Here is a 21,046-nt window from a genome sequence, read left to right as displayed (position 1 = left end):
TAGAACATTGTATTCCATTTCTTTAAGGAATATATCTCTTAATCACCGTGACATGAGTAACCTCTCGTACCTATTCGAGCAAGCAATTACCAGATTTAATACTGCATTTATCTTTTCTCCAGGATCCCAAAGAATTATTTCTGCCTTCAAAGCAATTTTCTCTCTGAGGATACTATTATCTCATACTAATGATTTACAGCCCTCACTACCACAACAGAATGCAAGGCAAAAACAGAGGGACTAGGGAAAGTTAACCAGTATGGACTCAATGATTGTTTCTAATTCTGTTTCTCTACTTGGAAAAAAAGGTCTCCTTTACCAAGAGCTCTCTGCAGTGTTAAAATGGGGAACTTCCGCCTACTTTAATATTCTGGGAATTAAATGTTGTGACGAAGATCAAGCACTCAGCACAGTGATTAGGTGTAATTTCCCCTACTCCTTCCCGTACATCCTCTCCTACTCTTACCACTATAATTAAAACCCTTTTATAATTATAACTCTCCTTATATTTACATAAAGTCTTAAAGAGGCACTTAGAGTAAAGGTCCAAGGGCAGCAACTGTGAAATATCTTACTTAATAACATTTGCAGCATCATGGTTACTGCATGCTTGGACGGTCAACTCCTTCCTATGAGAGAAAAGTCATGGAGGGCAGAGTGTCTATTAGCACCTTAACCCTGAGAAAGTTAGTTTCTGCAGGCGGTGGCACATTCTGGTATCAGAGAATCAAAATCCCTCCAGCGGAAGTTAATTTCCTTTGTCCTAAACCCGCTTAGTCAATCATTCTCCACGTTGATAGAATGGAAGAGCTGCGTGCTTCATCCAAAGTAATTAAAAACACCAAAACCCAAATTTAAATCTCAAAACTATGATTTTTGCTTCCTCTGAAATCAAAATACTAATTCTCTTCACTGTTCTCTCAGAGATGAACCACACTCTGCCTGTGTCACCTCCTGCTTTTGTGCTGTTTTACTCTCCTTCCGTGATTGAACCTGGAGTGTCATATCTGTTCTCTCCAACTGAACCAGGAACATCCCCACATCACCTGCATAAAGTTTTCCTCATACAGCAACTGTTCACATAGATTTTTTTATGACCAATAGCAAATTCAATTCAGTACAATATGCATTTCTGAACAGTTTGGAGCTATCAAAGAACAACTTAGGACTTTAATAAGATTTTTTTTTTTAAGGATTGTGGCTAGAGAGGGAAAGGAACCAGTGCCAATAGGGAAAGGAAGACCTTTGCAATTGGGAGAATGTCCCCACCAGGAGATTTGCAAGTGTCTCCAGAATTAAACAAAAAGAGGGTTATGAGTCTAGAAAGAAGCATTCTTGGAGAAGGATGAACAGAGTGGCATGGTCTGATAGCAGAGCCATCACCTATTCCATTGAAGAGCTATTAAGGAGGGGTTGTAAACTGGCTTAAATTGAGGAGCCCCAAGTTCAGCCTGTGGGAAGGACAGAATCTTCACCTTTTTTTTTAATTGAAGTATAGTCAGTTTACAACATGTCCATTTCTGGTGTACAGCATAATGTTTCAGTCATACATATACATATATATTCGTTTTCACATTCTTTTTCATTATAGGTTACTACAAAATATTGAATATAGTTCCCTGTGCTATACAGAAGAAACTTATTGTTTATCTATTTTATATATAGTAGTTAGTATCTGCAAATCTGGAACTCCTATTTTATTCCTTTCCACCCCATTTCCCCTCTGATAAGTATAAATTTGTTTTCTATGTCTGTGAATCTGTTTCTGTTTTGTAAATAAATTCATTTGTGTCTTTTTAAATATAGATTCCACATGAGTGATATCATATGGTATTTTTCTTTCTCTTTCTGACTTACTTCACTTAGTATGACAATCCCCAGGTCCATCTATGTTGCTGCAAATGGCATTATTTTATTCTTTTTTATGGCTGAGTAGCATTCCATTGTATAAATATACCACAACTTCTTTATCCAATCAACTGTCTGGATGAACATTTAAGTTGCTTCCATGTCTTGGCTATTGTAAATAGTGCTGCTATGAACATTCGGGTGCACGTATCTTTTTGAATTAGAGTTCCCTCCAGATACATGCCAGGAGTGGGACTGCTGGTTTGTTTAACCAGTATTTTGTTCTGATTGATCAGTGGGGACTAAAGAACTTAGCTAACCATTTATGAGACAAAGAAAGGGAACCGGAAGGTCTGTGTCTAACCTTGGAGGTATCGATGACCTCTAAGGAGGCATTTGTGAGCCTGATCTCATTCATATGGGGAATGATGCTCACTTGCAGTAAGCTGTTTCTGGAACAAAAAGAAATGATTAACTTCTATGTTTTCCAAGATCACAAGGCTCAAGTAAAGTTCAATCTTGTCAGATGAGACAAAAAGAAATACATTGTCCACTTTACTGTTGATGAGCACTTAGCTAGCTTCCAATTAGGGGCAATTACACATGGAGTTGCTCTAGTCATCTTTACATTTTTTGGTTAACATAAGTACTCATTTGTGTCAGGTATTTTCCTAGCAAGGAAATTGTTGGGTCATACAATATGCTTATGTTCGGCTTCAGATAATGCTGCCAAGAAGATTTTCGAAGTGTTTGTGCCAATTTACATTGCTGTAGCAGTGTATGATAGTTTTTCATCTTGCATATCCTTGCAAACACATGGTATTACCCATCTGTAACATTTAAGCCTTTCCAGCAAGAATCCCATGGTTTTACTCTAAGTCCTGTAATCCATCAATGGCCCTCTTATTTTTGTAGAATTTCTAGGGATGAATTCAGGTAAGAAGCCAGAGGCCGTGTATAATACTTGAGGTTCTCCAGAGAACAGAACCAATAAGAGATACAGTGAGAGAGAGACAGAGAGAGAATGAACTGCTGTAAGGAACTGGCCCCTGTGATTGCAGAGGCTGAGCAGTCCTAAAATCTGTGGTCAGCTAACTAGAGAACTAGTGGAGCTAATGTGTAGTTTTAGTCAAAAAGCTGGCAGTCTTGAGACCCAAGAAGAGTTGATGTTTCTGTTCAAGTCTAAAGGTCTGGAAAGACCGATGCCCCAGCTCAAAGCAGTCAAGCTGGAGGAGTTTCCTCTTATTTGTGAAAGGATCAGCCTTTTTGTTCTATTCAGGTTTTCAATAGATTGAAGGAAGGCCACCCACAGTAGGGAGGCCAGTCTGCTTTACTCAGTCTACCGATTCAAAAGTTAATCTTATCCAGAAACATTCTCACTGACACATTGAGAATAGTGTATGACCAAATATCTGGGCTCCTCACTCCCCAGTTAAGTTGAAACATAAAATTAACCAGCATACCATATTAGTTTGTCATCTTGTCTGTAACCATTCCTTTCAACTGCTGTGTAGTATTCCACTGTAAATATATATTATATGTTATATGACAGTTATGTTATGCAAATTTTAAAATGCATTATTTTGTTTAATATTATACTTGTGCATTTTGTCTATAATGTCATATTTGCTACAGATTGTTCACTATCATTGATGTATAGTATTTTATTATATTATAACCGAGCAAGACCCTATGGGGCCTTCCTGGGACAGAATTCCCCATGTCCTCTGCTAGCCACCTGTTTGTAGAAAATCTTTAGCCTCTTAGGCCTTCCCAAAGTTCCAAAGAATTAATTTAATCAGAGAAGTGAGAAAATGCAGAAAAAAAGGAAAACAGTCAAGCAAGACAAAATAATAATAGTATGGCCGTCAAACAAAGTCAAGGACCTTGAGTTCCTCCTCAAGGGCTATTGATAATATTCTGAGCCACATCCTTTAAGCTTTTATGCAGATACCCCCACCAGCTGGGAGAAGTTACCTGTATGCTGACCACAAGCACAAAGACCCCAGACTTGAAACCAGAAGGTTGATGATGTTGACTCCCCATTAACTCACCACCAACCAATTATAAGAATGTCCAGGAGCTGATCACACACGCCACAACCTCCCTCCCTTACCCCATTTTTTAAAAACCTTTCCCTAAAGCCTTTGAGGAGTTCAGGTTTTTTGAGCACTAGCTGCCCAGACTCCTTGCTTGGTGCCCTGCAATAAACCCCGTGCATTCCTTCACCACAAACCTATGTTAATAGACCGGCTTTACTGTGCACAAGCGAGCAGACTCAAGTTTGGTTTGGTAACAGCATGACTACAAGGAAATGTGTTTATCCAGTCTACTGCCGATGGACGTGTAGGTAGTTTCTGGTTTAGAGCTTCTCATTGATTTTGTCACCATAAATATTTAGGTTACTTCTGGTTTGTTTCTAAACAATGTTGCAAAGGCATCTTTTTGCATGTTTCCTTGTACACATAATAAAGGTTTCTCTTGGGTAGCCAGAGATGAAAAAATGATCCATCTGGACCACGAGTGAAGAGAAAACAACACAGCTCTCTCCACCTATTTCCTGTCCATGGTGTCTACCATTTTCTCTCTCTCCACTCTCACCACACTATGACTTAACCAGCTTCTGCCCTTTCCCAGAAATTTCTCACAGGTTTTATAAACGTTTATTGAAGTAAAATGTACCTACAAAAAAGTACATACATTTTATGTGTGTAGTGCAGTGAATTTCTGTAACTTAAATACACGTACGTAACCCAGACAGAGACAGGAAATTATAGGCTGTGTAATTTCAGCTTTGGTGGATACTGCCAAATTGCTCTTCAAGGTGACGGTGTTAGCTAACTCTCACACCAGCAGTGGGAAAAGTACACTCATTTCTTCTCATCTCTGTCAACACTTGGGGTAGTGAGGCCCTAGTTTTCACCATGCCAACAAATAAAAATTCTATCTTGCTTTAAGATGGTTTTCTTTAATTAATGGTTGAGCATCGTTTCCTGTTTATTTGCCCGTCAGAACATCCTTTGCTCATTTTGCTGTTGGGTTGTTGTTCGGTTTTGACCCTCCCCCCACAAGCCCACAGCGCATCCAGTTTTCTGGACAGCTCCTTCCTACTTGCTGCACCTTCAGCGTAGAGTTAACATCTCATCTCTAGAGCACTGTACTCTTCCCAGGCTAGATGGATATGCTAAAACCTTCTCAGAGATTTCATGGGGGCTTCAGTCTTTCATGATCATCACTACCTCTTATACTAGGTGTTGTGAACCAGTGGCTGTGCATATTTGGCTCACAGAGAGCTTTCAGTAATCAGGCGCTATGCTTGGTTGAAACTCAAGCATCCTTTTGTTTTACACCTGGCCTGCTACCCTTACTCATGTTAACGTCATGCCTCCATTGGCACTTGAGATTTGACACGAACCCACGTAGGTTACAGTAAAAGCGTCACTGTGCAGGAATTTCTGAAGAGATGAGTTATCATCTCATTTCCATCACCAGCTATGGGATCTTGGGCAAGTCATTCCACCACTAAGAAGCGGTCTCTTCTAGTGTAAAATGAGAATGTAAAGGTACATCCCCTGCCTCCCTCACAGAGTGATTTTGTATGTCAAATAAAAGAACATCGAGGTGACGAGAGTACGCACCAGGCACCAGCGCCAGTCACATCACGCGGGGTGGCAGTCTACCAACAAACACAGACCCCAGGCTTTTCTGAGAAATGCCCCCCAAAAACCCAGAGTAGAATCACAGGTGGGAAATACAAATGTGCTATCTGCCCACATTTACTGAAATGATGTGCAGGCTACTAAGTAAATGCCTGGGTGAGGACTGTAAGTCGGAAGGCAACCTCAGCTGAAACAAATGCATCATTATGATTTGATTTCAGAAATGCAAGCATGACCTGAATTAATCGACTGGCTGTTTAGTCCAAATTTCAGTATTGTTGAAGCTGGAGCAGAATTGGGGGGTGGGGGGTGGGTCCATTCTGGAAGTTAGGAAAAGCACAACTGAGCAGGGAGGCCGGTCCAGGGAGCCACATGGGTCACTGGGGTGGGGGGGGCTCCTACCTGCTCTGGAGGCAAGGGGCCCCGGCCCCAGGCAGGGATGTGGGGTGTTGAGGCTGTGGGGTGTTGAGGCTGTGCCAGCTGCTGGATAGGATCGTAACAGCTGAGGAGAGAGCAGCACGTGGCTTCTCCCCGTCGTCAGGCAAAGCTCTTCAGTGAGGTGGGCTCCGGGAGGGCTCTGTGCCTCTGCTCAGCCGAGCTCCAGCCAGAAGCTCAGGGAGGCAGAGGAGGTGCAGGGCTGCAGCTGCTGCCCGGCTCTCAGGAAAAGGCTGGCCTCTCTTCCTCCCTTGGCTGCAGGGACAGCCAGGCTCAACTCCACCTGAGCCATGCCAGCCAACCTCACAGCCGGCAGCCCCGATTCCAACAGGACCGTGCAGGCGCTGGACCCTCCGGTCCTTTGCACCGAAACGGCAACTTTCACTGCAGTGGTGGAAGGAGAGGAATGGGGCTCCTTCTACCACTCCTTTAAGGTAAGTTTCCAGCCTTCCACTCTGAACACTAATTTTAAATAATGGGACAAGTAGAATTTTAGAGACTCAGTTAAATGATCATAGCCGATATTGTGAATGGGTGTAGTTTATTCTTCTTTAGTAAAAAGAGTTTGGAAAAAAAAAACCCCGATGAGCTAAAGCAATGAGTTTTTCATAGTGTGCAAGAACTTTTATTGTAACTTCTTAAGACTCCTTTTTATTTTTTTTGCTGCTGCTGCTGCTGCTGCTACTGCAAATACGTAAATCAAGAGTAACATTTATGAGTGGGTGACTTTAATTTTCCCCCTTTCCTTAGGTGAAAGCACTTTTAATTAATCCTATAGTAGTGCCTGAAATGTCTGCTTTTTGTAAGTGGTTATTGCTGTGAGGTTTTTGCTGGGAACATCGGAGGTGTGGAAAGCCCGAAGCAGTGAGAGACACAGCACTGAGTACGGAAGGAAGGACCACACTTTCTTTGTTGATCCTTTGCCTTGAACATCAGTGAGAATTAGCTTCTTTAACTATAGTTGGTGATGTCACCGTTTGCAACAAGTTGTCTCCTAGAACAAATGAGGAAATCAGCATTTGGTGAGTTTCACCTTCAAAGTATCCAAGGGCCACATTGAGGGGACGGTCCTATTAAGCCAATACTTTTCCCTCTTCTGCAATAAGACCGTGATCAGGAACAAACTGGGCATCTGGAAAATGAGACTTTCCTGCTTCCTGCGTCGGAATGCTGGGTCTTCAGGTTCTCTCACATGCTGCCTGATGGAGCATTCAGGCGTTGCAGTAATTCCCAGGTCTCAAACTGGTCTTTTATACCAAAAAGAAAAATACTTCAAGAAAAATGCTAGCAATTTTTTTCTTTTTGTAATCCTCTGGGTGTTCTGGAAATAATTTGGTTTGTACCTGACAAGTTAGAATTGCTGTTAAGATCCACCTCTCTGCTGGAGCTTTGCTCCTTTGCCCACACTAGGAATAAAACTTTCAGCAGGGAGCTGTCTGGGGAGCCAGCCTCACTGGTGCCCATCAAGAGCCAGGAGACAATGGAGCAAAGCAGAGCCGATCAAGTCACCGAGGCGGATGCTCAGGACCCGTCCCTGGACGCCACATCCTAATGCAGGCATGCACACACACAGCCCCGCTGCCCTGCTCCACGACAGAGGACAGAAACTCAAATTGGAGTTTGTTGCCATTTACTTTTGATAGAGGAATAATCTCTATGAAATCAGCCTGCAGACCTAGAGATTCTATCTCAGAGAAGCTGGCTTTCTGCACCCAGGAAGCATGCAGCTCCTCTCATTGCCGCTGCCTCTGCAGCCTCTTTGATATTTATAAAACATGACAGCAAACAGAACGTAGAGAGACCAGCCATTGCAAAAGGGATAATAATCAGCAATAAGGCAGTTGTTCTGAGATTCAGGCAATAATCACCCTCAGCTGAAATCTCATTTGCCACTTTCTGAATATAGCTCCTAAGGGGATGTTTTGCATATTTGGACCAAAAAAAAAAAATCCATGCTCACTCTCTTCCAGTGTTTGTACTCTGTTCTGGGGATACTGTCTCCAGGCACTAAGGAGAATCGTATCATTTTTATCTCATTTCTATTAATAAGTTTGCCCTCGGGCAGCTGGACCACTGGACAAGGAGAGAAGCAGAAAGAGGAATTATGTCTGGCCAGGAGCTTTAAAATGCTGTTTCATTGCTTGAGAGATGTAATCATTCACTAAAACGGTGAATTTTAGTTGCAGGACAGTCAGTGGTGGTGTTTTGGGAACTAGCTTAGGTGTCTTAGTGTAACTTTTTCAGTGGTCCCCTTTGAGCACAAGTAGTTTTGATGCACTGCCGATACAAAAACAGTTCTGATGCAAACTCTTGTTCCCTGTGATCCTTCTGCACCCTACTCAAGAAGTCAGAGCTGTGCTTCTTTACTGTCTCCCAGACTTGTCCCTTTAACCCCCACTGCCTTTCCAAATGCAGTAAAATGTAAAAAAAAATTAACATGGTAACAGCAGTAGAAGAAGCAGAACAAATAGCCACCGCACTAGCCATAAACTTCACTTGCTGTGGGCTTTCCTGGTGACAGGAATCTCTCTAAATGACTTTTGTGAAGTATTTCACTTAATTCTCAACCCGTGGTGTCTCCTCCCATCTGGAATGCCCTTCCACCTTCATCTGTGTTTATCTAAATTCTACCCTCTCTTTAAGGCTGCTCTTGAGTTGCTTCCTCCCTGAAGCCCCCTTGACTCACCCCTCCTCTGACTTCCAGCAGTGTCGTGGAGTGGCCCTCTTTCTTTCTCACTTAATCCAGCTCTGCCTTCCACTGCTATATCAGTATGTGTCAGGAAAACGTGTAACAGTCACCTTTCCAGTGAAAGGAATGCCTGATGTTTGTTTCATGTTTTCTCCAGAAACCAACACTGTGCTAGGCATACTCAATCAACACTGACTGCATACATGAAGTGTGGTGCTCTGTGTCTGTCATCTGTCAACTTGTTGTCAGATAGGGCATCAGAAAGCTTGCTTTCTCGGTGACAGAGGTAGGGGTCTTGTTAACCGTGACTCCACACATCAGCCCCTTGCCCTGCTGAGTCCCTACCAGCTGTACTCACCGAGGTCCTTGTCCACAGGCACATTCAACTCATCCTTATTCCATTTCCAAGCCAATGTGACCAAGGGAAGTTATAGTTCCCAGAGGGTGGGGTTTGGAAATAGTCGGGCATCATACACTGGTACCTTGTTCCCAGTTTAGTGCTGAGGAGCTGATACCCAGCCCACTGCCACCTTACCTAGTCTCAGCTGTTTTGCTCAGTCTACATGCCTGAGCTTCTAATTTAGTTTCCTACCTAGCCCTCTAGTCCTTCTCTGAACCCCAGATTCTCTCTGGGACGGAGGCAAGACATCCCTGTCTAGATCTTACTAGCCCTTTCTTCACAAGCTTAGATCCTTTTCCTTCTCCCGTCTCCTTCTCCAAATCCTTGTGCCTGCTCCTCACAGCTCTACCCTACTCTGCCATCTTGAGTATGTCCTTGGATTTCAGCAGGGAGGGCAGAGGTGAGTTCACCACTCCCTTCCTCTAGCATGGACTTCATGTGTGGTCCTGAGTTCAAGGTTCTCAGCTCAGGTCCCAGCTTTCTTTAGTTTCCGATTTCTCACGCGTTCAAGGTCCCATCCAGTTCACCTCCTCAGTTCCTAGCCCTCAACACTGAGCAATTATATGGGCTTCAGGAATCTAACAGAGGTTTCAGGGATGACACCTGCCTCATCAGAAACTGAAAGGGGGCCCTGAATATAAGCCTGTCCAAGTAGAAGACAAAAATGCAACTCTCTTCTTAAGAGCCTTGAATTTTGCCGGTGAACTCACTCGCAGTGTTTCCTGAATCCCTGATTCTTAATGATGAGAAAATCAATTCAAAGAGAGAGAAACCTGTCTGAATTAGTAAATTGCCTAAATTCTAAAATAATGCAAATGAATTCAGCTGTATTACTCTCAGGTGGGGGAATAACATGAGCCAAGAGTGCTAACATATTACCTAACAACGATATTTATTGAATCTCCTTCAGCAAGTAGTTGCAAATGATATGCAATTAGTCTAACTATTGTTTATATGTAAATGGTTGCTTCTAAGTGCTTGAGGGTGATTGGACACAGTTTGCTCCCTTTGTCTGCGCACCCTCTGCCTGCCTGCCTGCCGTCTTACTGTTCATTTTCTTAACACACCCTTCCTCCATTAATATAACAAAATTAATTCCAGTGCAACCCAGATCCCAATTATCTCATACTAGACTTTAGGAAAAACTCAATTTAAGACGCTTAAGTGTACTGTGCTTGTTTCTTATTATATTTAGGTCGACAACTCATTTCTAAGAACTCGCTCTACCGAGTATCAGCATTTTCACCTTCAGTGACTGTCATTCACTGCATAAATCAAGGGTGGTGTTCCTCTCTGCCCACTGGCCTGCTTCCCTGAACCCTCCTCCTCTTGTCCCATCACATCCCTGCAGGACTTGCTTGTCTCCCTTCCTGCCTTGGACTCCAGGACAATGCAGGTCAGGGATGCCCTTCCTGGAATCCAGGAGCCTTCAGTCCCTGCCCTTCCACTATATCTCCTGCAAGTTATAACGAGGGGTCTTGCATTTACATCATGCACTTTTTGGTCCTCTTCCAATTCGTTTCATTCAACATGTTCATTTTGAGTTTCTGTAGTGCAATATTGTTGCTGTTCATAAGGAAATCACTACTAGTTTTGCCCAGTTAAATAATCATTAAAGGTCTGCTACCACTACCTATTTCTGCTACGCACACCCAGAAGGCCACTTTCCAGTCCCCTGCCCTGGGTCAGCTCTATCACGTCCAAGTTCACTCCACGTCCTTGAGAAAGGCACATGTGTCACTGGTCGGCTCCACAAGGATGTCATGCAATTCCCAAGCTATGTACTCTAGTGTGTGAAAAAGGAAAACTTCCTCCACTAAATTTCCCTTTGTGTCCCTAATACATCTGATGGCAGGAAACAATCTTAGTTTACTCAGAGTCAACTCAGAATTGCAGAATTTTCCAGCCTGTAAAGGGTTTCCCCATTTTCTGACTTGGGAAAGGGATCTAAGCTGTAGGAACGAAGCTTCTGTAGCGCATTCACCTGTGTGTGGTGGGAGTGAGGGAGGGAGGAATCTGGACAAGCTGGCCTTGCCGGCTGAGATGCAGAGTCCTGTCTGGCCTTTAGAAGTGGTCATGCTTGTTCCGGACCCTTGTCTGCATCCCCATCTGGCCCAGGTCAAGCTGCACTGTTTTCTGCTGCAAGGTCCTTTTGTCACATTTCCTTCAGGTACAGGGGGGCTCGCATCTCCTTCCCTCTCTCAACCCTGCTTGAATTTTTGGGTCCCTGATGTAAATAAATATTTGATGGCATCTCTCCCACCAACTCTGGACTGGTCCCCTCTCTCCCCACGTGGCCATTGTACTGTTCAGCTTCCTCCTCACAATAGCTGGGTAGGTCTCAGGTTCCTGCACAGTAAGTGCAGCTCAGCACCCTTTTAATCCTATGCTCCCAGACGTAGTCTCTTCCTCTCTCTTTTCGTGGCAGCCTTAGGAGGGGCCATCCCACATCCTCTCCTCATTGTCTAAGCCTCTTCACATCCTGTACCACTCTCGTACGTCTGTCGCTCCTGTCTGCCGCTGCCTGCTTTCTCAGTCTTGGGGAAACTGACTAGACCGTTTTCTGCCAAATTTATTATTCCAGACTCTCTGCTGTGAATGCTCAAAAGACACGTCCTCTTGCAGAAGAAAAAGACACTTCTCTTCAAACTGTTTATGATATTCTCCATGAAGTATTTTGAAAGCTGGGAGCTGACTTGTTTCTCTCTGTCTGCTTTGCTAGAGTAAAGATTGTGCCCTGAAGGCAAATGGGGTAGAGATCTCTGGCTGCCTGGGCTCGGGGAGGTTTTCTAAAGGAAGTAGAAAAGAGCATATCCATTAATGCTTCCCCAAAAAAGTCACCCTGTCATCCTTGAAATAATTTATTGTTGATACAGTGGGTAAGAAGGTATCAAGCCATGTACTCAAGTGGACAAGAAAGGTAACTTTATTTTTCTGTAACGGAACTTAGCTTCTGTCTGGAACTCTCAGTCTAGCTGATGGCAGAAGAAGTAACCTCGTCGTCCCCAAGTAAACTCAGCATCTCGAATCGTCCTCATCACTACAGTGAGGCACAGGCTGTGAGGTCCACTGCTGGGGTCAGGTCCCAGTTCATTACTATCTAGCCATGAACTTGGGGCCATTCACGTCTACCTGTGCCTTGTTTTACTCATCCAACAAATGATGCTAATAATTAAATGTCCTTCCAGGGTTGTTGTGACAAGTTAAGCCATTGAATGCTTATGAGGCCATTAAGAACAGAGATGGCCTGGAGTCAAGTGTTTGATAAACTAGCCGTTTTAGCCCCAGGAATTAATTGTTTGACTCCTTCCCAAAGCTGCTAACTGAGAGACAAGGAACCACCACTATCCACACAGAAGAAACTTCTGTTGATTCTAAAATCGCTGTGGTTGCAGCTCTTCCACAGCCTTAATATGCACTAGGACCTCAAATAGTGGTGGTGAACAGAGCTGTTTCTTTTCTTTTAATTATTCCATGAAAATGTAAAATAAGACATGTCGAAGATTCCATTTCATACTTTATGGTCCTGATACAATGTCTAATTTTAACTATGCAAGCTTAATGGCCCACGACAAGAAGGGCTATATACAGAGATGAGAAGTGATGCCCTATCCGGAGAAGGAAGGGATGAGCTTCTACTGTGGCAAAAAGATTTTCTAGGCCACACGTTGGCAAAACCACCCAAGGTCATGACGAAGTCATTAAAGAATAATCAGTGTTCTTTTTTTTTTTTTCTCATGTTGATGGCTGCCTAAATGATGGGGGTCTTATACTAATCAGCACCTTACAGTTAACAACATGACTTCGTATGATTTCATTCAACATGAGTTTATCATTGACATGACTTGCTTTCATTAGCTCTAGGAGGGTTTAAAATAGAATTCTTTTTTTTTTTAAAAAACTAGATGTGAATATGAAGTATGAGAGAAGTTCATGGTTTGAACTTTCTAAAAAATAAAATGAAAGGAAGAAAGGAAAGAAGAAAGGGAGAGAGGAAGGAACAAAGGAGGGAAAAGAATATGATTCTACTGCTGAGTTTAGTCAGGATAGGTTAGCCTCTGCAACAATAAAAATTCAACCCTGAATCTCAGTGGTTTAATACATCAAGTTTACTTTCTCGTCAAGTCCCAACTGCAAACAGGTCAACTGACAGCTCTGCCTCTTAGAACAAGCAGTTTCCAAGGGAAACTTACCTGCTTTGGCCTGAAATGACACAAGACTGATTCCGATTCCATTGGCAAGAATTAATTAGCTGGTGGGCACGGGAAATGTAGCTTAACAGAACGCCCCAGTGTGGGGAACGTAGTTTTAAAGCTGGGTTTGAGCTTCACCTTCTGCACAATAACACCCAAATTCCTCAGCCTGGCCTTCTGACTTTTCACAGTCTGACTGGACCACCCTCTCTGCTCCTCTCCTCACCTCCTGTACCACACTGCATCGAATCTCTCACCATATTCCAAAGAAATAAGCTTCTGTTTACCGTTGGCAGAAATGCCTTTCTCATAGCTTTTTCTTCTGATGTCACATCTAGGCTCAACTGCCCCCTCTTCTGTGAAGAATTCAGATTTGCTTGGTTGTCCAGCATCATCCCTGTCCTTCAAATCTCTGTGCAACAGGGTTCATCTCCCGACATGTGTATCCACCTGTACACACACAGACGTCAATGCAGACACACAGACACACATGTGTACATCAACACAGACACACACAGAGATACACACACACACACACACACACACAAACGCACTAGATGTCAGTCATTTTAGGGCTACCCCTAAATGCCTGACACATAGTAGACAAATGATTGATAAATATTTTGTGGAATGAAAGATCATTATCAAGAAACAATCTGTATAGCAAGTTTATTCCTAAGGTCTCAGTAAATTCATGTGAACACATTAGAGTGGATAGAGTCTTAATCCTTATTCTACAAGCCATCGGGTTTAAATTTTAAAGGTACCATGATTTGGGGCAATTCCTGACAGCACAACAGGTCATATTGGCAGGGAGGCTGTGTAGGCAGATCTTCAGACCTAAACAAAGATCTGTCTGCTCCCCTTTCCATGCTGCCTGCTCTGGTTCCCCACCTGAGCCCTAAGACACTGGGCAGGTATTGGGAGAGGATGTTAACATTCACACCCCTTCTCTCCTTCTGTGTGTTCTGATGCCTGATTATAGAAGGGCGGAGGGCACCACCTGTGACAACAGGATCTTCTGTGGTGCGGTGAATGGATCAGGCTTGTCTACTAGAATCTCCATCAGGCAGTCACACGTGAATCCTGTCTGCTGCCTCTGCACACCTTAAGCAAAAAATGTGTCTGTCCTATGAAGAGTGAGACTGCAGCTGCTTTCTCTGGGTAGGACCCTCTACTAGGTACTAGGGAGCCAAAGAGGATGTATCATTGTCCATAGAGACTGGTAAACCAATGCTTTAATTCAACAAACATTACAAAGATGATTTCAGTCTTTTAAATTCTTAACACCTATAGATAAACATAAATATTTCTCACTCAATTTAAATTTTAAAACAAATTAAATCAAACCTAAAAATAAGTCAAAAGTATAATAAAGCAGGATACAATCTTTGAAATTATATTCTTTTCCTCTCCATATGGCACGTACCCCTGTGCCCTAACAAGGGGAGAATCACAGATGCGCTTAACTGAGTATTACCTTAGGCACTAGGGTTTCAAGAGATGAACAAAACAGGTAACTTATTCCCAGACAATTCTGTCTAATGGGGGAAAGAGACACCCCGTCAATAATTATGATATAAGGGAAGAGAGTGCAGTCACTTAGATAAGGGGAGAAAAGACAAGGGTTAGGGGAAGTGGCTGAGGGCGGTATAAACAAATTAAAAAGAAGGACTTCTACATAGAAAATCAAGTTGATCTTCATTGAAGACAAGTAAAGGAAAGCTTTGGGTTTAGATGAAAGAGTTAGAGAGATAAAAAGACCCAAGAGGACCATTAGACTAAACAACATGGATTTTTTTCCTTACAGAGAAGAAGAAATCTTTGAAGTTTTATTAGCAAAAATATTAACAGTGAAAACTGTGACTTGAGAGAGATTAACCATGCTGCAGAGTGCTGGAGGAGTGGCAGGGAGGGGACAATGGGGAAGGAGAGTCAGTTACGACTGACCCGGTGAGAGGTGTCAGTGGTCAGTCAGACAAGGAGTGTCTGCAAGCGGACAGGAAGGGGCAATGGGACTTCCTGTCGGATCATGCAGGGTTTAGGGAATCAGAGAAGACTGGCAAAGGCAGGGAAGGAAGACGATATGGGAGTTAAAATTGATAAGCTGATTGTAAAATGTATATGGAAAGGCAAAGGAAATTGAATAACTACAATAATTCTGAAAAAAGAATAAAGTTGGGGTACTCACACTAGCTGGTTATGACTATTATAAGCTACAATGTGGTATTGAGGAAAAGATAGAAACCACAGTGGAACAGAATAGAGTCCAGAAATAGACTCACTCATAGATGGTCAATTAATTTTTGACAAAGATAAAAGGCAATTCAGTGGAGAAAAGCAAAAATGTTGCTAGAACAAACTGATAGCCAAATGTAAAAAGTGAACCCTACCCAAACCTCACACCCATAAGAATCAACCCCAAATGGAACATATACCTACATGTAAAACCTAAACTAAAACATCTAGAAGAAAATATAGGAGATAAAATTTGTGACCTTGGATTAGGTAAAGATTTCTTACATATAACACCAAAGGCACAGTTCATAAAGGAAAAATGTGATAAATTGGACTTCATTAAAATTAGGAACTTCTATAATTTAAAAGATGCTGTTAAGAAAATAAAAAGGCTAATCACATACTAGAATAAAATATCTACAAATAACATGTATCTGATAAATAATTTTTATCCAGAGTACATAAATAATTCTTAAAGCTCAATAAGAAGAAAAAAAATCTCAATTTAAAAGAAACAGTTAGTTTCAAACAAGCATATCACCAAATGATGAATTAGCACATAAAAGATGCTCAATATCCCTGGTCATTAGGGAAATGCAAAATAAAACCACAATGAAATACTACCACACAACATCTAGAATGGCTAAAATTAAAATATACTGACAATATCAAGAACTGGCAAGGACGTGAAGCAACTAGAACCATCATTCATTGTGGACGCCAAAGCAAACGGTAAAGACATTTTGGAAAGACATAAGACATACATAAAAGCCTATATGTCAATACTCATACTGGTTTCATTTGAAAGTGCCAGAAACTGGAAACAACTCAAATGTCCAGCAGTTAGAGAATGGATAAACAAACCGTTGTACAACCATACAATAGAATATCACATAGCAATAAAAAGGAATAAACTTACACATCACAACTTGGATGAATTTCAAATGCATTATGCTAAGTGAAAGAAGTCAAACTCAAAACGCTACATACTGCCATGCTTTCATATACATGATGTTGAGAAAACTCTAAAGACAGAAAATAAATCAGTGGTTGCCCTGAACTGGGGATAAGCAAGAGGTTGACTGCAAAAGGGCACAAGGGAATGTCTTTGGGTGATAGAACTATATCTTGATTGTAACGACGGTTATATCTGTCAAAATTCACAACTCTAGACATTAAAAGGGTAAAATTTTTTTTCTGTTTAGAGTATACCTTAATAAAATATTTATTATATAGAGATGCACCTCGTGAGTGTAATTTTCAAGAAAATTTGTTTCATTTAAAAGTCATGAATCCCCAAGTGACAGCAAAGTGGAAGCAGAACTGAAGCCTCAGGACAACCTGAAGTGGGATCTAGATTTAGAAGATTAGTGCAGGACTCAGGATGGAGGAAGCTCCAAAAGCAACAAGCATGGATCAAAATGGACAGAATGATGAAGGCCCCACTTCACATAGGTCTTTGCTCAAACGTCACCTCCTCAAGAGTCTCCTTAACGTATATGACATTATGTGTCTGTGCATTTGTTATCAATCTCATGACGTCTACAAACTATACTCCATGAGGACAGGAGCTGTATCTTGCTTTGTCACTGGATCTCCAGTGCCAATAACCATGCCCAGCCTTGACAAGACCCTTGGAATCTCCAAAAGTAAATGAACCTTATCATGAGCTTAGCACTGTACTAGGGGAAAATGGCAACAAAGAATTCAGGACACAGCCCTATGAATGTTTCCCAAGGATCGTCTTCATTCTAGAAAATAGACATCAACCATCAGCCATTAGGCATGGATCTTCACTATATAAAATCTAGTACTAGTGAGAAATATTGATGATGTTACCAAATTTTGGAAAACATCAAAAGCATTGGTGAAAGGAGGAACTATGTGAGCCTGGAAAAGGGGAAAGCATGTTCAGGAACAGGTCCCGCATGGGCTCTTGTAGACAGCAATGCTGTCTGGTTGACTCCATAGTGAGTCTCAACCCCCTTCTCACTTCCTAAGCTGAATATTCACTATCCTAGTCTTCCTTGCAGCAAAAGGTGGCACAGATTGAGAAACTTAATTGGAAGTCTGTGAGATTTCTGATAAAGAGTTTTTTTTCTTTTTCTGAAAGAAGGGGAAAGACATGGCTGGACTTTTACTTTCTGCCTTCTTTCTGCATTGAATTTAGACATAATGCTTGGCGCTGCAGCAGCTATTTTGCAACCACAGAAGAAAAGCTAAGGCAATTTCAATGAATTAAGGGTGGCAGCTCTCTACCTTCAGACTTCTTATTATGTGAAAAAAAATCTTTATCTGTTTAAGCCACTGTGAAGTGAGCTTTTATTTTTGAGTGGAACAGGTTCCCAGGTGATACAAATACGAAGTGCAAAACTACATGTTTAGAGTACTGAAGTCGCGCCCTTGAAAGTGGACCACTGAGAGTCAAGTAGACATTTCATTTATTCTCCTTTTGGGCAGTCCAGGGGCTGGCTCTGCTCCTGTTTCTCAACCTGCTATTATCTGGATTATGAAGGGACTGAACAGAGTTTTATATACATTGATTCAGCCTGGATTGTATGTTTCTAAGTAACCAAGAAAGTTTCTCCTTCCCATAGAAAAGAGCCTTAAATTTTTCAGAATGATTTCAGAAATGATGTAATTTTTCTTCACATTCCAGATAATGACAGTGCCATTCACTAAGGTAATTTATGAGAAAAATACTAAAAGCACTTTTAAAAAAAAAATTCATTCAAAAAACTACCCAAAACATTAGTTCATTTTTTTCATGATGGCTTAGTATGAGGATTTTATTCTCTACCCTAAAGCATAAGAAATCACATCCTCTCCTGATGGTTTAAAACAACCAAGAAAAGTGTGAGAAATGGGCTTTGGATCCTGAAGCCAATTTTATATCATACATCACAGGGTTTCTCTGGACCTGGGCAGCTGTGCTGTGGGAGCAAAACAGTAATGATGTCCCTGTGGGATGGTGAGATAGGGAAGGAGCCAAATCTCATGTGAGAGACATAGTTTTGGGGGCGAGGAGGTAGGTAATCACAGAGGAAGTCTACTCACCCATCTCCTGGGAGCGTCCCCTCAACCCAGCGAGGGGTCAGGACTGAGAGAGGGCTAATGCCCTTGTCCTCAAAGAGCAGTCTCACAGACTCTCCATCCCAAAGGTGTTCTCCCAGGCTCTCCACCCTCCTGTTGCAGGAAAACGGGGCACGAGAGAATGGCCCTGTCCCAGGTCTCCGGTGAGTCCCTGGGATGCGCCCGACAAGTGAGGGTCCTTGACTTCGTGCAGGAAAGAATTCAAGAGGGAGCCACAGTAGAGTGAAGGTAGATTTATTCAGAGAGATACACACTCCCTTGACCAAGTGTAGGCGTCTCAGAAGGCCCAAGAGGCCACGAGGCGTGAGGCAGGGGGAGGGAGGGTTAGTTTAAAGTAAAAGTACATACACACTCCATAAGCAGACTGCGGGCCGACTTCAGAGGTCAGAGGCCAGAGGCCAGAGGCCAGAGGTGAGAGGCAAGAAGCCACAGCCTCAGAGGATGGGGTCGTCTAGAAAAGTGAGATCGGCCATGAAGTGTGGGGTGGTTAGCTTTTAAGGGCTCTGTAATTTCATATGCTAACAAGTGGGAGAATTATTCCAACTACTTTGGGGAAGGGGCTGGGATTCCCTATACAGGCCACCACCGACGTTTTGAGCTTTTACGGTTAGCCTCCGAATTACTGTGGCGTCAGGCGGGTGTGCATTTACCATGCTAATATATTACAAAGAGCGTATAAAGAAGCTCAAGGTCTACTGGAAGGGAAATCTTCCCCGTCCTGGGCCTCAAGTTCTGCTGGGAGACCAGTCTTCAACTGGTTTGTCATTCTTTTAATAGTTGTGCCCTACCCCCTTCCCTCTTGTTTCACCCCCACACTCCACTCACCCAGGCTGTTGCCCCATTGCCAAAGGTTAAAGAAACTTCCTGGGACTCATCCCCTTTTTAGTTCCAGTTTTGGAAGGAAAGAGACAGTTCTCCTACAGATAGAAGTAGGTGGTTGAGAGATATAAGAAGCGAGCATAACCTTGACGTGATTCACAAGAACCCAGATGAAGCTTTCCCACCCTCTCACAAACCGCATTTCTCTCTTCCCAGCCTCCTCTGCCTGCCCTCATCCCCACCAGGGCATTCAGCTAGGACCTTGCATACTCTGCTTTCAAATTTTTTTTTTCTCCCTCTTTTGCCTGGTCCTCCTTTCATTGCAAAACTTTTTCCCTCAATAAACTGATTCCCAAGTATTTGCATAAGAGCTATTCTGAGTAAACAAATTCCTTCCCTTGGGTGTCTCTCCCACAGCCTACTTAACCTTACAGGGCTATTTGCATTTTAAAAAGAACTTGGCTCCATGTAAATACAACCCTACTCTCCAGAGCTCTCCAGGCAGGAGAGAGTGCAGAAGGTGATACAGGGTCTAGAGGATTGTTAGACTTCCTTGAAGAAGCAACAATAAAAGGGAAGAAAGTTCCCCTTCATTTCTTTTCTTCCAGCTCCTGAAATCTCCTTGCCTTGCTCCTCTGCCTGGATGGAGCTGTGACTCACCCAGGCCTGCAGCGTTCCAGGCTCTGCATTGGACAAATGATTTCCCCACGGTGCTCAGAATTCCATTCACATACAGGTATTGAACCTAAGTGTTTCCTCAAGGACGATTATTCACAACTCCTAATTTAATAAAAAAAAATGAAAGAGAATGTTGCCAACGCCCATGTGCAAGTTTCCTTTCTTTCATCTAGTATTGTGGACTATTGCCCTTGGCAACACATAGCAATCCATACAAACAGAAGGTAGTCTTTTGATTAAGAATAAATTTGATTACCTCTCCAATGCATTTAGTCACTGTTGAGAATTTTTTTTCACTTTGGTTGGGATAAAACTGCAAAAAGTATTCAAGAATACAGAAATAATTAGCCCAAAATAAAACTTAAAATAGTTTATTGAATGCTAACTCTGCCAAGAACGTAGTCTTTTCCATTGATTATTTTATTTACTCCTTCATTAACTCAGGTTAAACTTTATACTGTGGTAACAAATAATCAGGTATTCTCAGAGAGCTGAAAACATAATGGTTATTTTCCACTTGTGCCACATGTTTATTACAGGTTAGCAAGGGGCCCCTGCTTATTGCAGTCACTTAAGGACCCAAGCTGATGGAAACTCCATCTCAGCCATGGAAGGAAATAAAAATGGAGTCAGTATTGCTAAGTGAGAGGTCTAAAGTGGAGCCAAGAGGCCATGGAGGAAGTATGACTTAATGCCTGTTTCAGCCTGGGTGGAATCTGTCCTTTTGACCACCTACTGTCCTAACGAAGGGCACTGGAACATCTTCCAGAACTCAAGATAATTATGGAACCCTTACTCTAACTTGTGACCGCCTATCTACTTATTGGACCCGTATCTCTATCCTAAAACAACTTCTGATTCTTTAGGGCAAATATTTTCTGACTTACATCAATCACAACTGTTGCTAGGCAACTTTAACAACTTTGTGGCTTTTTGTCTTTATAAGCCCCTGATTCTTTCTCTTCCCCAGAACACTCTTTTAGTTTTACACCAA

General features: G+C 42.4%; 1 protein-coding gene and 1 long non-coding RNA gene across 2 annotated transcripts in view; one reads left to right on the top strand and one right to left on the bottom strand.

Moving 5' to 3' along the window:
• The window catches only part of LOC116664893, a 151,355-nt gene that overhangs the window by 53,231 nt on the left and 77,078 nt on the right, over positions 1–21,046 (bottom strand). The window lies entirely within an intron of this gene.
• The window catches only part of NPSR1 (neuropeptide S receptor 1), a 136,506-nt gene continuing 121,597 nt past the window's right edge, over positions 6,138–21,046 (top strand). Inside the window, 1 exon segment of the mRNA XM_006191538.2 lies at positions 6,138–6,376. Within this exon segment, the coding sequence (XP_006191600.1) occupies positions 6,233–6,376 (144 nt within the window). The 5' untranslated portion in view covers positions 6,138–6,232.

This window comes from Camelus ferus, chromosome 7, assembly GCF_009834535.1.
Source record: "Camelus ferus isolate YT-003-E chromosome 7, BCGSAC_Cfer_1.0, whole genome shotgun sequence".
Lineage (NCBI taxonomy): Eukaryota > Metazoa > Chordata > Mammalia > Artiodactyla > Camelidae > Camelus > Camelus ferus.
The sequence above is the reverse complement of the archived record's forward strand: the minus strand, read 5'-3'. Positions and strand labels throughout refer to the sequence as shown.